Here is a 14,502-nt window from a genome sequence, read left to right as displayed (position 1 = left end):
CAACTGTATTTTTTACAATGTTATGTAATTCATAGTCTCATTTATATAGAAATTTTATACACCATTAAAAAATGCTTAATTATCTAGACGAACATTATTGGATTGTGTTTGCATTGCTATCTCTTACAAAAATTTTATCTATTATATTATTCACCAATAGTATTTTATTATTTGCATAGTTAATAATAAGAAAAATTAAACGCTGTTAAAATAGATCATATAGAAGTATAGAGAAAGAAGCGAAACTTTAAGAGGAAGCTTTGTAGTTAGAACAGAATGGATAATGTGTACATTTATCAATACAGATTTGACTCCTCTGCATACGCTCCATATATAAGGAAAAGAGCAACTTATTGCTCTCATAATAAAATGGATTTTCCGTTGCATCTAAATCTGGTCTGTAATCAATGGTGAAATTACTTTGGCTGGAACCACAATTATCTCGAGGAGATGAGTTCTGAGACACCTCTGAGCAGCTCGGAGACGATATAAAATGTCCACTTTCCCAATCCGTCTCCATGCTCTCCACTGCACTTTCCACCATGCTCTCTCGCAGGCCGCAAGATAAACCATTAATATGAAGATTGTTAATTCGTTTACTTAATGGCATAAATTCACTTGATTCCTCTTCAACATTGCGATGTCTTTTCCTAAACAATTTATAATCGAAAAAAATAATAATTAGGTCACCAGATACAAATTAGAACTGTATTTTATACATAACAATGTTCATATATTTAAATTTATAAAAGTACTTATATATTTGCAATGATACGTATAATTGTGAAAATGCTGTCATCTTAGAAACGTGTAAACAAAAACTAACCTGTCCGTTCGCGTCATGCTTATGTCACTGCTTTGATCTCCTTCAATAGAGATATTTTTTTTACCCATACATATTACACACCAGCAATTCCTGTCGATGTTACAGTATTTATTTATGTTCCACTGTAAAATATAAGACGACAACTTTAATAAAATGGCCTTCGGTCTTTGAGTCCAATAAAGAACAAAAGTTAAAACGGTTGAAATGACACAAGCCAAAAAACTGATCTCTCCGAAAAATTCAGTGTCAAATTTACTTAAACACATAACTGATTATTAACATTGTGCAAATAGTTGCTTATGTGTAATGAACAGAGGGCGTATATAGCATCTTTTCAAACAATTTCTTTCAACAGTGTGCGAACCATGTACGAACAGACTACATTTTTTGCACATGCACATCCAATAAAACGTCTAATTTGAGTAAAAATAAAATGTCATTTAAAATTCTCCACTAACCTATACATACCAAACGTCAATACCTTCCACCTCCAGTTCAGGATATTTCGGATTAAATTACTGAATGCTACACATATCAGATGTGTATAAACCTAACCTAACCTAACCTAACATAAACCTACATAACTAAAAAGATAGAAAGCTAACTTTATCTGTTTCTTTCGTATTGAAATCTGATAGTAATTATAGATGTATATAAATATTCACATGTGTCACATCACGAGAACTACGGTCTGTAGAGTTCAGTATATTGATTGTGTATCATTCAACGTGCATGCAACGTAGCAGAAAGATAGTAAATTTCAATGTATAGTTCAGTGCTGGCAACGGATATACCTAGTTAAGGTATATCCACAATCATATGTATAAAAAATGAACCAATCCACTTCCTTATTCATATGTTATGCATTTAGTTATGCACAAATTTGGATGTATCTTCAGTGTGCTTGGCCTTTCGACAAAAACTAAAATCGGAAATTGGCAATTTATAAATAAGAAAGTTGATTTGTAAGCTGACATTTAGTCTATCTACAGTGACATTTTGCTATTAGATGGAATAAAATATACACTTGTAAATAAACTATTTTTCAATTTTAAGAAGAATAACATTAAAAGTGAAAAAACCGAATGTAAGCAACATAATTTTTTAAGCTAATCAGAACTAACTAAATTACAGAAAATAAAAAGAAAAATGTACTAATTGCAGTCAACGAGAGTTTTGATTGGTTCAAAATATTTCAGTATTTTGCATTCTTCTTTTTTTATTTCAATGTAAATCCTTTCTTAAGCTATAAACTTCCGGCTTCACACATTCTCTATGCAAAAATTACAATAAATTTAATCATAATTTTTAAATAAATTTATTTTAATAAATATTATATTTTATAATCATATAAGGAACTTGACTCATCTAACAGTATTCTTCCTCCGGATATTTTTTTTTATCAATGTGAAACTACTAGCGCAATCTTACAACTCATGTTGTAGGTTGCAGGTAAGAATATTAATCGACTGTAGCTAATAAAACTTTCTCTCATATCGCAGTCATCGCTCCTCTCATTTATCCTTACAACTGCAAATTATAACACTCCAAAATATTCGCGATTCTATATTCAATCAAACAATATTAACTTTATTGTTCTATTATTAACAAAAGTTCGAAATAAAAAATAAATTTGTGTTTATTAAAATCGCACTTTTCTGTGAATTTAAATTCAATTAATTATAATATAAATGACATGATCAAACAGAGTGCAATCTTTTCTAATTTAAAATGATTTTAACAACGATGTAGCATTTTGATAAAAATGCTCTTCATTATTTCATGATATTTCTATAAGTTTTGATCAAAGAAGAAATTCACACGGAAATGCTGACATATATTCGCATATGGAGAGATATTTGAACGCGTTCTGTATTTGGCAGGATAACACTGGATAATGCCGCGTGCAGTTACGCGACGAAGGAAATCTAAGGTCTGCAACTGTACATAATATTTCCTATGTTCATATATTTGAAACCAAGTTGCACGCGTATACTAAGCATATATAACAACGATAGATATCTTTCCATTCAGCAAAATTAAGAAAGCGCAAAGTAATGGAATCTTAAAATGATATAAATATGAATAGCAAAAGATCACAAAATATATCTGCTTGTACCAAAGATTGTATATCTGAAATATAGAGTATCCAACAATTTACTTCAATGCGAGAGATTTTCTGCTAAAACACAGACCTTCTGTTTGTTCAGATTATTAGATGAAGCGTTGCGAATCATAAATTTTGACCGCTATAATTCGAATGGTGTTTGATATTGTCCGATAAGGCTAATTATCGCTTAATAAGTAAGCATGCTGAACGAAAGAGCACGGATAATAGCACGAATGTAGTCACAGAAAAATTCCATTGAGATTTTATCGTGAAGGATACTGACATCCGGAGGGTATTACCTCGGTATAGCATCCTGCCGCAGAAAGAGAAAAATCCTGGCCTTATCCCGGACTTGAAACCATCAATGATATCACGAGAATCTTTTCTTCATTTCTTCATCGGGAATCTTTTTGTCATTAAACCACAAGAAAGAATTTTCAAAATTCCTCTTACACACAATATGTAATCTGAATTTCATTAGTCAAGTCGAATGTATTTTAGTTTCACGAAATATTGCAACGTACTTTATAGCTAGACTATGTCACAAATCACAAATAAGCGATTAATTAAGATTGTATTAAGATTTTTAGATACTGCTGCTTACACTGATGATCGCTAATTTATAATCTGTCCCTGCGAAAAGAAATTTAGAAGCATGTTATAAAACTGTTATTTGCACGTGCAGGTAAAATTCAAGTCGCTGAACAAATTTTGCAACGTGTTGCATTCTTTCGCTGCCTGATATCCGGCCGCCTATTTAGATTTGCTAAACGTCTCATTATAAAAATTTGTAGAAGTGTAACATTTTAAGATTATATGACAAAAATTGTCTTTTAAATTTTTTTCAAAAACAATTAAAAACCAAAGTCAATATTATCAAGTTGATTAAAAAATCATCTCTTTTTAAGGAAATTTAAAGATAAGTTTTATGTATAAAATTGAATTTTTTAAACATTTATGTAAGCTATCTATATAAAAATTTTATTAAAACTTTTCATTGAAAAAGAAACCAAAAGAATTTTGCTTCATAGAATACAATACAAAAAGTTCCAAGATTTCTCAGTCTTGTTATATTAATAAATGAAAAAAGAATTTCCCAATAAATATTTATTTATTATTATTCTTATTAAATAGATTAATCAAACCGTAAAAAAAGATTTATGTTTAACTCTTCGGATTTCTTATTCACGATTTATTTTTGGAATAACTCAGAGCAAAAATGGAAATGCTCGCATTCACGCGACATGCTACATGTTCATGTATAGCGAAACGTGCGCCTTGCGTACGGTGGCCTTGATTTCTGTAGCCGTGAAAATACCTCACCGTCGCCTTGGGTCAATTAAACCAAGCCACCAAGTCAGTGACTTTGATGGCGTGGCCAATTTCTCCTTGACGATTAGCAATGTGAGAAACGAAGTAAGTTCCACGCGTTTCGCCTATTATTTAGCACTGTGAAAGAGCTAATTAATGTGATATGCAGAATATAAATTATTGCTTCACTTTTTATAAAGCAGAAATTGTAACTAAGCATTGTCGTTTCTTACGTATCGGTAAACTGTAAAATACGGTTTATCAATAACGTTGCTTCGGAATTTCAAATCAGTTTACGATGCACACGTAATTTTGTTTCGAAATAATGACTAATTCCGAGCCTCCCTGCTATGGAAAAACATAGGGATAATCCTTTTAAAGCTGGACAACTGATTAAGTTAGATTGAGTCATTTATATAAACTCTGATAGCTCTGAATCAAGGTTAGCCCACTTTGTACATTATTTTCGATATGTGACAGCGCCGTAGAGCTGCTCCACGAGTTTCCGTATGGGGGTTCGTCGCGGTACACCTTCACCCTCCCTCACTTTGGGCGTGGTACCCACTACAGACGTCTCTCATCGATTTCTCCAAACACCATAAAATATGAGACAAGACGCCATCTAAAGTCTACATTGTTCGACCGAAAAATCATAATTATGCAACTATTTATAATAATGACCGATTACTTTTCTCAATCGGGAATTCAATCGGCAATAACGGCGGTGACATTGGAATACTTACGCATTGCCTTACATCATCATTTTGCATTCCTGCCGAGATGCTTGTATATATAACGGGTAGACAGGTGTCACGACGGAAGCAGGTTTTCTTCTGGGTCGATTCCCTTCCACCTCCTCCCCGTGGCCTCCTTCGACGTTATCCAAACCGTAGCAATCCGCTTTTTCGTACCTCCGAGAAAGTAACCGTTCGTCGAGAGATCGTTGAAGAGATATCATTATTACGTGTCGAACTTGTATTTAGAGTAAGCTAGATGCAGCTAGAGATTTGGTTGAATTATTTGTGTGACGTTTTACATAAACAAATCGTAAAGTAAAGCAATCAAAAAATCGAGCAAATCATAAAATGTGTTTTATAGAGTCCATCCTCACCGGCCGAATATCATTGAAAATTTCGAGATTGAAGTTTTCTCCCCTTGGCATCGAACATATGCACATGGTATTAACAGCGCCTTACTTCCAGTTAAGCATTTTCAGGTCAAACGCATCGTGAACATTCACGTATAATAACTGTTGAAAAATGTAGAATTATTAAAATAAAAGAATGTCTTTTATAATATAGTATATATGTAAAAATATTAAATCAAATTTTTGTTACATACATTTTTGTTTGATACACATATAGTTCAATGGTGGAACCGTGACCGCGTTTCGAAATCCTTGGCTTTTCGCATGCGTTCCGTTGATCATAGCCTCTGAAAAGAGAGTCAAGAACATAAATAGCAGATAATATATACGAACGGTTGTCTACCGGTTCTAGACGAGCCGAGTAGGCAAGGTCGGCTCACAAGAAACCAACGTCATCCGAAATCTCTTTCAAGCTCGTCGACTTGCATGCTATCGTGTGATTATGATATCAAACTCAAGATAACGATTTAGATCGGAAAACAAGCAGTATATGATTATATGAAGAAGCCTTTCAATAAAAAACAAACGGTAGCTCTCGCGAGATTGCTAGAATATATATAATTGCTGTAAAATATAAATTATGATATCGAAATTAATGTAATTCTCTTTTGTACTCTTAAAAGTTTAATTATTCAGTTATTCTAATTACAGTTATTTTAATTATATAAACAAAATTTTAATTAAAAGTTAAAAATATGATAAAAAAGAGGAGATATTAAGTGAATCACAAAAATTCCTCTGAGACATCCTTCAATTAAACAGTCAATATTGGTTGCATGTTTTATCACAAATTTTTAAAAAGAAAAAAAAAAGAATAGCTACATTATTTGGCAAATTTTTTAATCTAATTAACTAATAAAAAAACACGTCAAATATACAGTTAACCGATATCATTATCTTTCTCGCCGACTCTCGTCGATTAATTTAATAATTCGAAATTAGAAAGAGAGAGAGGAAGAGAGACGGATGTAACGTTCCACTTGCATGACGCGATGCGACACAGGGATACGCACCGCGACATTGGGGCTGGCAATGACTAATCCATGTAGATGTGTCATGTTGCAAAGACGAAAGGACATATTTTTCAATCGATAGTGATCAATTCTTCCTTATAAAGAACGTGTATACAAATATCTGTCTTCCAATAAAAATTAGTAAAAATTTAATCTGCTTATTAAAAAAATCTTTTTTTTGCATAGGCAAGCTAGAACAAGAATCATCTAGATAATTTATGTAACTCTACGATTAAGAAGACGATTGGAATGATATAATTTGCAAAAATATCCAATTTCTATTTTATGCGAAACAAGTCAGCACTAAATAAAGCAATCGAGTAGTATTATCACAATGAGATTCTTCGTATAGCACGCACCAGACGATAGCGTCAGCCGAGTGTACGACAGTACTGTTACGATGATATCGGATAGAGTTGTCCAAGAATCACGTTAACAGCTTATGTTTCATTACTGTTTTGCATTATGCGCACGAAAAATTTATGTTTTTCAATCACTAAATATTTAATAATATAAACACTTTGCTGTATTTATGTAACGCTTTCTTTTGTATAAAATTCTTCCGAAAAAGGTACATATAAGAACGAATACCTTGAATTTTATATCGCCGCATTTTATATGGATTTTGGTAGCATTATGAGACAGCGATGACGTAGCCACATGCAATATCAGTACCAGCATTAATATATCTACCACGAATTCTTCATTGGGAAACTAAATGTAAAGCCTTTATTCTCCTCGTCACTTTACTTAAATTCCTGCAAATCTTAAGTGCATTGTGAATCATAAAATAAGCGGTAATCCAAAATTGATGTCAAATCTAAATGAATTCTTTGCAAATAATCATACTTCGTTTATTCATACGGAATGATGTGTCTCCAACATGAGTCGTTTTACTCACGATAATTTACACAGAAACGCACGTTGCATTCGCTGAAGAGAACGTCCGGTGACTCGACGCGATAGCACAACTTCGGGGCCTGTGAGTCTCCAAAGACCTTGACGCAAGACCATATTTGGTGAACAAGGTTGAGGCATCTCAGGTCATTGGGTCTTTAGAACGCGTAAACGTAATAAGGACTAATAAGTTTATTTGAAAACACGCTTATTATAAGATTAGACGAGACACATTAATATATTGCGCGTTACGTCAACGAAAGATTGCAACCAAAGTCAATAAAATCAACACATAGTAATTACTTCGATCGCACGTGACACGAAACCGCTACGTCTAAATAACCTCAACACAATCGATCGCTTGTAATGATCGAAACGTGCGTTCATTATGGATGAATCATCGACAACGTGCGCGCGCACGCGTGCATATGAAATGTACGAGAAACCTGACGATCTCGTGATGTATCAATGAAATCACTGATCAATCGCAAAACGTTTTGTCTCAATAACAAATTTTCGACTTCATATCTGCATTTGTTTCTTCATGCACCCATTATGGCCGGTCACGTGCTCACCGCGCGACCACGAGACAGTTTCGAGAAGGAGCGTATCGATTTTGAAGCGGGCCTGTCTCCCACGTAACCAGTCGGGAGCACGTCGCACCGGTTAGATATATGTATTCGTATTACCGACACATAAATTATCGTAGGGCATGTATAACGTGACAAAAGTGCAATGCACCCTTGCATTCTGCCCTTGAATCTATTTTTATCATAATTATGCCGCATTTTTATGAAAAAAGATGAAACGCCGTGCATATCTCGCAATAATTTATTAATGTATTCTTTTCAACTTTGAATCTAAATTTCAAGTTTAAAATTGGCTCGTTAAAATCTAATAGGAAAAATAAATTATTTATTAATCTTTATCATCTATTTCTTTATCGTTATATAAGGCTTTCAATTTTATACAGCACGGATATGCAGTGCAACGCTAATAATGTTCGTTATAATATAATCAAATGTTATAAAAGATTTGAGAACTATATTTAAGAAATTGTTAAATTCTAGAAAATCATTTGATAAAGTACGACTATTACTGATAAAAGGGACAAGATAAGATAATTGTATTTGAATAGGCTCTCACGAATAAACGAATTGATTGAATAATCTATTCGAATTTTGAAATTTTCAAAAAACTGCAGGACTTCTGAATCCCATTGCTGATTCGTATGGGCAACGTATATGAGTTCACACTTACGCAGGCAGTCGCGACGGTTAGTCCGACGAGCCTTTACACTAGCATATACTTCCAAGAGACATTACACTCTCTATCGTACGATTTGAAGCGGCATTTGGAGAATCTAGCCGCCAGCCGGCCGGCGGACCAATCGCCGTGTCGCTTTCGTTTTATGCCCATATATGGCAAGAGCTGTGAATCCGCCACGGTGGGAGAAGCCGGGTGGACGAGTCTATTCTCGCGGCGAGGGGTATCCTATAGATCGGTAAAACATGTACATTCAAGATTAATGATTCGACAATGAGCGAAACAGTATGGAATTACTTTTTTTTAAACGCAAAAAATTCCAGATCCCTTTTTACGTAACTGCGAGCCTCAAGTTTCCGAAAACGGATTTACAGGGACGAGTCTCACGGGGCGGTTCGTAAAAATCTTGAACGCCGTATGCCGACCACACCTCCGGACGAGTCCAGTGCGACGTGACGTGACGTGAGGCGGCGCGATACCGGCTCACGGTTGTCCGACCACGATCTCGCTCACAGCGTTCGCAGTGCTACACCGTGCTCGTACCTTCGTACTGCTGGTCAAATTGATTAGCTACATTTCGCTCACATTCCGATCGAAGATCGATTGCAAACGGCGTTTCAGCTGCCTATTAGGAAAGCGGTGAGTAACAACCTGAAAGCATGTACCGGCCGCGTTAGCGACGCATGTCACGTTGTTGCATTTTCTTCGGACGCTTATAAAATCGGCTCGTAAAAAATTTCCTAGCGCCGATGGTCGCCATAGCAGGGCGTTGCTCCAAACGTGTAACGAAAGCACGATACCGCTTGTTCCCTTCTTTCTCGGATTTTGACGAAAACGCGACGCCTTCGCGTCCAACGTCAGGGCAGTCGACAGGTTGCCAACGTTAAGTGGTCGAAGATGTATAAACCGGGCGGCGAGACAGGTGGTCGTGGCACGCTGCCACGACTCGGATTTTATTAATAGCAACGGATGTGTAGTCTGTTACTAACCTACGATGTTTACGACGGGCATGCGTTCACACCTGTTTCTCTCGGCAATAACGCGTGATATTGCTTTCGGCCGAACTCTATCGCGGAGAAAACGCGCCTGGGAGAAATGTATCGAATCGCTGAGAATTCTGTTCTGGATGACCGTGTCTTCCATCGCGGATAGAAGCTTCTTGCGCGAAGTGTGAACAAGTTTAGACGAAACATACATGTGTATCGACTCTTAAACATTCGCTCTCGCGAAAAGAGGTTCACGATCTTACCATCAATTCGATTGTGCGACCCACCAGAGTTCGATAGTCAATTTGGTGAATGCATTTATATCAGGTGTCGTGGGATCCAACCGGCATGTCGTCGCGCCGCGTTGCGCTCAATCGCGTAGCGGGGAGAGTGGAAAGGGCGGACGGGGTAACGGCGGAAAACCCCTCCGTGTCAGAGTACTTCCATATATGGTAAAGAAAGCCAGGATTGGTCGGGAACACCCCACCCTTATTGGTTAAACGCGGAGAAGCGGGGGTCGAAGGAATAATGCGTCTGTTCATATAATACATCGCGCAGCGATCGTCGGCTACACTCTGTGTTCGGTGCTAGAACGTGTCGGTTGTCGCGGCCGGTGTTGCTGCTTAGGAACTTGTATATAACTTCCCTTTTTTACTTGAAACGTAAGTTGACACGTAAAGTGACACTAATTATTTCTAGAGTTAGTCGATAATGGGAAAGGAGCGGTAGGAAAGTAAGGAAAGTGTGCTTCGACGAATAATATACCGGTTTACTCTAGTGCGGACGATAAAGTGGTGGGTGTGTTGGGTGGTGCATATCAGCACCGAGAGTGCTTTACCACGAAGATCTCATTTTCACGGATATAACGATTAAATCATTCGCTGCGTATCCGGCAAAGTCGCCGCTGAAGAGCCAGGGATGTATCGATATACGTCATTCGTGATTCCGTTATCCGCGACGGTTTGTTCGGCGCATGTAAAACGATATCGGCGTAAAAATAGCGAGATCTCGTTGCAAAATTTCAAAGACAGGCGTGAGATACAGGCCATGTTCGCCGTATCTCCGCGACAGCTCATCGGCTACAAAAGGGTGGGGCGGGGCAGGGCAGGGTGCGGTTCCGATAATTAGCGATAACGTTGCTCTCGTGTCCGCTTGGTATCTTCGTTGAGTCACTTTCCGATTTTTCTCGGTATAATCTAGACAAATATATCAATTATACTCCGCTCATGTCACAAATATTTTCGTGATTGAGTCATTTGACTCTCATGATACGTACTTGTACGTTACATGCTCTCGACGCCATCTTAAACTGTATTTCGAAAGTGGCAGAGTTAGCGAACGTATCAATAAATATGTCATTAGCCGGTTATCGGCGATCGTCCTGCAAATGAGTTTCTATTAAATGATATTAAAAGATTATATAAATTAGTTATAAATTACTATTCTTACTTAAATATTACACAATTTACGAAAAAATAATGGAAGAAAGAAAAATATATGTAATTTCGCTATTTTGTTAATCTATTGATAATTTTTAAAAACCAGATTTTTTACAACTTTCTTAGCTGTAGAAATTTTAAATCAAACCAAAATGAGAGTTTAAGTCTGTGATTGGTTTGGAGAAAAAAAATGAAAAAAATCTTGCTTCCTAAATTAATAAGAGAGAATGAGAATGATATATTCTCTTGTTACAAATAACAATTCTAATTATATTTTTTTTTCAACAGTTGAATCAAGAAAGCAAACATGTGTGACGAAGAAGTTGCTGCACTCGTAGTTGACAATGGATCCGGCATGTGCAAGGCTGGTTTTGCCGGAGACGACGCTCCCCGCGCCGTTTTCCCGTCAATCGTCGGTAGGCCGAGACACCAGGGTGTCATGGTCGGTATGGGACAGAAAGATTCTTACGTTGGTGATGAGGCCCAGTCGAAGAGAGGTATCCTTACATTGAAATATCCGATTGAGCACGGTATCGTTACCAACTGGGACGATATGGAAAAGATCTGGCATCACACGTTCTACAACGAACTGCGAGTGGCTCCTGAGGAACACCCAGTCCTTCTTACCGAAGCTCCTCTGAATCCTAAAGCGAATCGCGAAAAGATGACGCAAATCATGTTCGAGACATTCAACACCCCGGCCATGTACGTAGCAATCCAAGCCGTATTGTCGCTATATGCTTCCGGTCGTACTACTGGTATCGTATTGGATTCTGGTGATGGCGTATCCCATACCGTACCGATCTACGAAGGATACGCTCTGCCACACGCTATTCTCCGTCTGGATTTGGCCGGCCGTGACTTGACCGACTATCTCATGAAGATCCTTACTGAGAGAGGATACTCCTTCACCACTACGGCCGAACGAGAAATTGTGCGTGACATCAAGGAGAAGCTTTGCTACGTCGCATTGGACTTTGAGCAGGAAATGGCCACGGCGGCCTCCTCCTCCAGCCTGGAGAAGAGCTACGAGCTTCCCGACGGTCAAGTCATCACTATCGGCAATGAACGATTCCGTTGCCCCGAGGCTCTTTTCCAGCCTTCATTCCTGGGCATGGAAGCTTGCGGCATTCACGAGACCACGTACAACTCGATTATGAAGTGCGACGTTGATATCCGTAAGGACCTGTACGCAAACACTGTTCTGTCCGGCGGTACCACCATGTACCCCGGCATAGCCGACAGAATGCAGAAGGAGATCACTGCCCTAGCCCCATCTACCATGAAGATCAAGATTATCGCCCCGCCTGAGAGGAAATACTCCGTATGGATCGGTGGATCAATTCTCGCATCGCTCTCTACCTTCCAACAAATGTGGATTTCGAAGCAAGAGTATGACGAATCTGGACCCTCCATTGTCCACAGGAAGTGCTTCTAAACGCGCTCTCGATCGCATATTATCATTCCCCAATCCCCTGAGACTTCGAGAGATAGGTAGATAGAGAGAGAAGAGAGAAGAGAGAGAGAGAGAGAGGCTTCTGTCTCGTTTCGCAGGCGGACGTAACATCAACTTCCGCGACAATTGCCCTTTTGATTTCTCTAGGGCAAAGGTAGCTTCTTTCAATTCGGATGTACGTGTTTAAGATACGCAAGATTTATAAGCGTGTCCGGTTAAATAAGGGGAGAAAGGAGCTTTACGGTATATCGCCCTCCTCTTGCGATTGTTCCTCGGTCTCGGCGGCAACCCACAAGTAAATCGGCGATTCGTTCTTGCTCGTTTTAAAATTATTTTTTCATCGATTTTTGAATATAAACGATCTTAAACATGTGCCCCGATTCCCGAATACCTTTTTTTACCCTATATCAAGACCTTTGTATTATATATTCGAGTAATTCATGTTTACGGTAGTATTTAGCCGTACATTTTCGCGAGACATCCTTCTCTCGACGCGAACGGAACGCTTCCTTTCCGTTAGACTTGCTCCCTCCCATACTTGTATGCTTCGATTGCCATTCTTTTTCTTTGAGGAATTTGAGCAAGAAACATTCACAAAGATTCAACTCTAAGATTTCCTGTCAGAGGAAAAAAAAATAAATCGTCGACTATTCCCGCGGGAAGAGACGTTGGAGTTCCGGACATATGGCAATCAACGTCTAATTAATGCATTCCGATCAATGTGTGGTATTTTTAAGAGATTCTTGCGTCAAAACTGGGCACAACGTTGTACGTCATTCCGCGCAGAGAGAGATAAGCCTCTGACTTCTTGTTTATTTTTTTATTACCATTTGCCTATTGTTGAGGGAAAAATGGCCTTTTTTGTCTTCTTTCTTTCTTTCTTTTTGTACATGATGGGGTGAACCGCTGATCTGGTAAAGTCCTACGAACGCGCTCGCTCAAACAAGTGAATATAAAAAGAAGAAAGACCACTACGGTTTCGACCCCACAAGCATAGCCAAAGTATTATAATTTATTCCCATTGTATTGCGCAAGACCATTCGTACACATCTTAAAGACTACTTTAGACTTATGGGATTATAAAATAAAAATCTGAAAAAAAGAATGTAATCGTCTATAATTTGTTGAAATCGCATCCTCTTATTGCTCTTCAGTACTCTCATTCCTTTATAAACTGTAGATGCATACCTAATATAATTAATTCTTTTGTATTTTTATTATAAGAGTGTCGAACATGTGTTATAAATTTTTTTAAAATAATTTATAATTCGGCGACATTCAACATTGATATAGCTGGATACAATTATTTTAAGACTTAAATTTATATCTGGATAAAAACAAATTTTTGTACAGTTTTTTAATATCAAACACTTCACGAGACAATTCTTATACACAAAAGAATTTTATTTCAAAGAAATTATAATTCAAGTACATTAAATGCATTAGAAATTATATAAATTAATTTGTATACACAAGATGCTTTCAAAAATTATTGAAAGTTTCTTTAAAGATAAATTCTTTGACAAAGTTAATTTTTTTCTTCGCTATTTTTAATACTTTACTACTTACAATAAATGTAACTATGTAATGTAATTTTCAATTTTTTATCCTGAAAAGAAGACAATTTTAAATAGAGAAAAAGAAACAAATGAATTAATTAAGAATAAAAAGTTAATTTAGGAATTTTAGAATAAATTTTTCATATTTATACATATAAATCTTTTTAATATTTTCTATGCTTGAAGTAAAATTTGGCGAGAAAGAAACAAATGTAAAAAATTAAAAAGATTAAATAAAAGAATAGTTTATAATTGAAATAATTAAATTAAAGAGTAATATAATGCACAAAACAAGGTAATCTAATCGAAACTTGTCGTTTTCTAATCCACTTGGTATTTATATTTAAATGCTGCACGGTTCTTCCTAAAAATTGGGATAATTTAAGTAAAATAATATCGATATGTAATAATTTGTTAATCGATTATTGTTGATCATTCATGCGAAAATAACAAGAAATTAAAACTTATTATTGTCAGTGGATTTGCGATATT

The 14,502-nt window shown here is 36.7% G+C and overlaps 1 protein-coding gene and 1 long non-coding RNA gene across 9 annotated transcripts; one reads left to right on the top strand and one right to left on the bottom strand.

Moving 5' to 3' along the window:
• Positions 1 to 489: 489 nt before the first annotated feature.
• On the bottom strand, positions 490 to 9,000 carry LOC105667511 (uncharacterized). Of its 7 annotated transcripts, XR_010887979.1 has the most exons (10): positions 8,868 to 9,000; positions 8,565 to 8,798; positions 7,257 to 7,460; positions 6,999 to 7,173; positions 6,408 to 6,598; positions 5,589 to 5,681; positions 5,359 to 5,496; positions 4,991 to 5,246; positions 1,295 to 4,876; positions 490 to 650 (listed from the first exon to the last, which is right to left on the bottom strand). It is a non-coding gene; the product is annotated as an uncharacterized lncRNA (long non-coding RNA). The 7 variants fall into 7 exon arrangements; XR_010887974.1 differs by lacking the exons at positions 8,565 to 8,798; positions 8,868 to 9,000 and adding an exon at positions 6,767 to 6,903 and having other exon boundaries at positions 7,257 to 8,539; XR_010887978.1 differs by lacking the exons at positions 8,565 to 8,798; positions 8,868 to 9,000 and adding an exon at positions 7,608 to 8,539.
• A 57-nt stretch (positions 9,001 to 9,057) lies between these two features.
• On the top strand, positions 9,058 to 13,556 carry LOC105667510 (actin-5C). 2 transcript variants are annotated; one of them, XM_012359338.2, is made up of 2 exons: positions 9,058 to 9,209; positions 11,284 to 13,556. In XM_012359338.2, the coding sequence occupies exon 2, from the start codon at positions 11,303 to 11,305 to the stop codon at positions 12,431 to 12,433; it is 1,131 nt and encodes a 376-aa protein (XP_012214761.1). In that variant the 5' UTR covers positions 9,058 to 9,209; positions 11,284 to 11,302; the 3' UTR covers positions 12,434 to 13,556. The 2 variants fall into 2 exon arrangements, with proteins under 2 accessions (XP_012214761.1, XP_012214760.1); XM_012359337.2 differs by lacking the exon at positions 9,058 to 9,209 and adding an exon at positions 10,061 to 10,218.
• The last annotated feature ends 946 nt before the right edge of the window (positions 13,557 to 14,502 follow it).

This window comes from Linepithema humile, chromosome 1 (assembly GCF_040581485.1).
Source record: "Linepithema humile isolate Giens D197 chromosome 1, Lhum_UNIL_v1.0, whole genome shotgun sequence".
NCBI lineage: Eukaryota > Metazoa > Arthropoda > Insecta > Hymenoptera > Formicidae > Linepithema > Linepithema humile.
This window is presented reverse-complemented; position numbering and strand designations above follow the sequence as displayed.

Excerpts from the sequence above, each read along its gene's own strand:
- LOC105667510 (XM_012359338.2), top strand. The coding sequence starts at position 11,303 with ATGTGTGACGAAGAAGTTGCTGCACTCGTAGTTGACAATGGATCCGGC.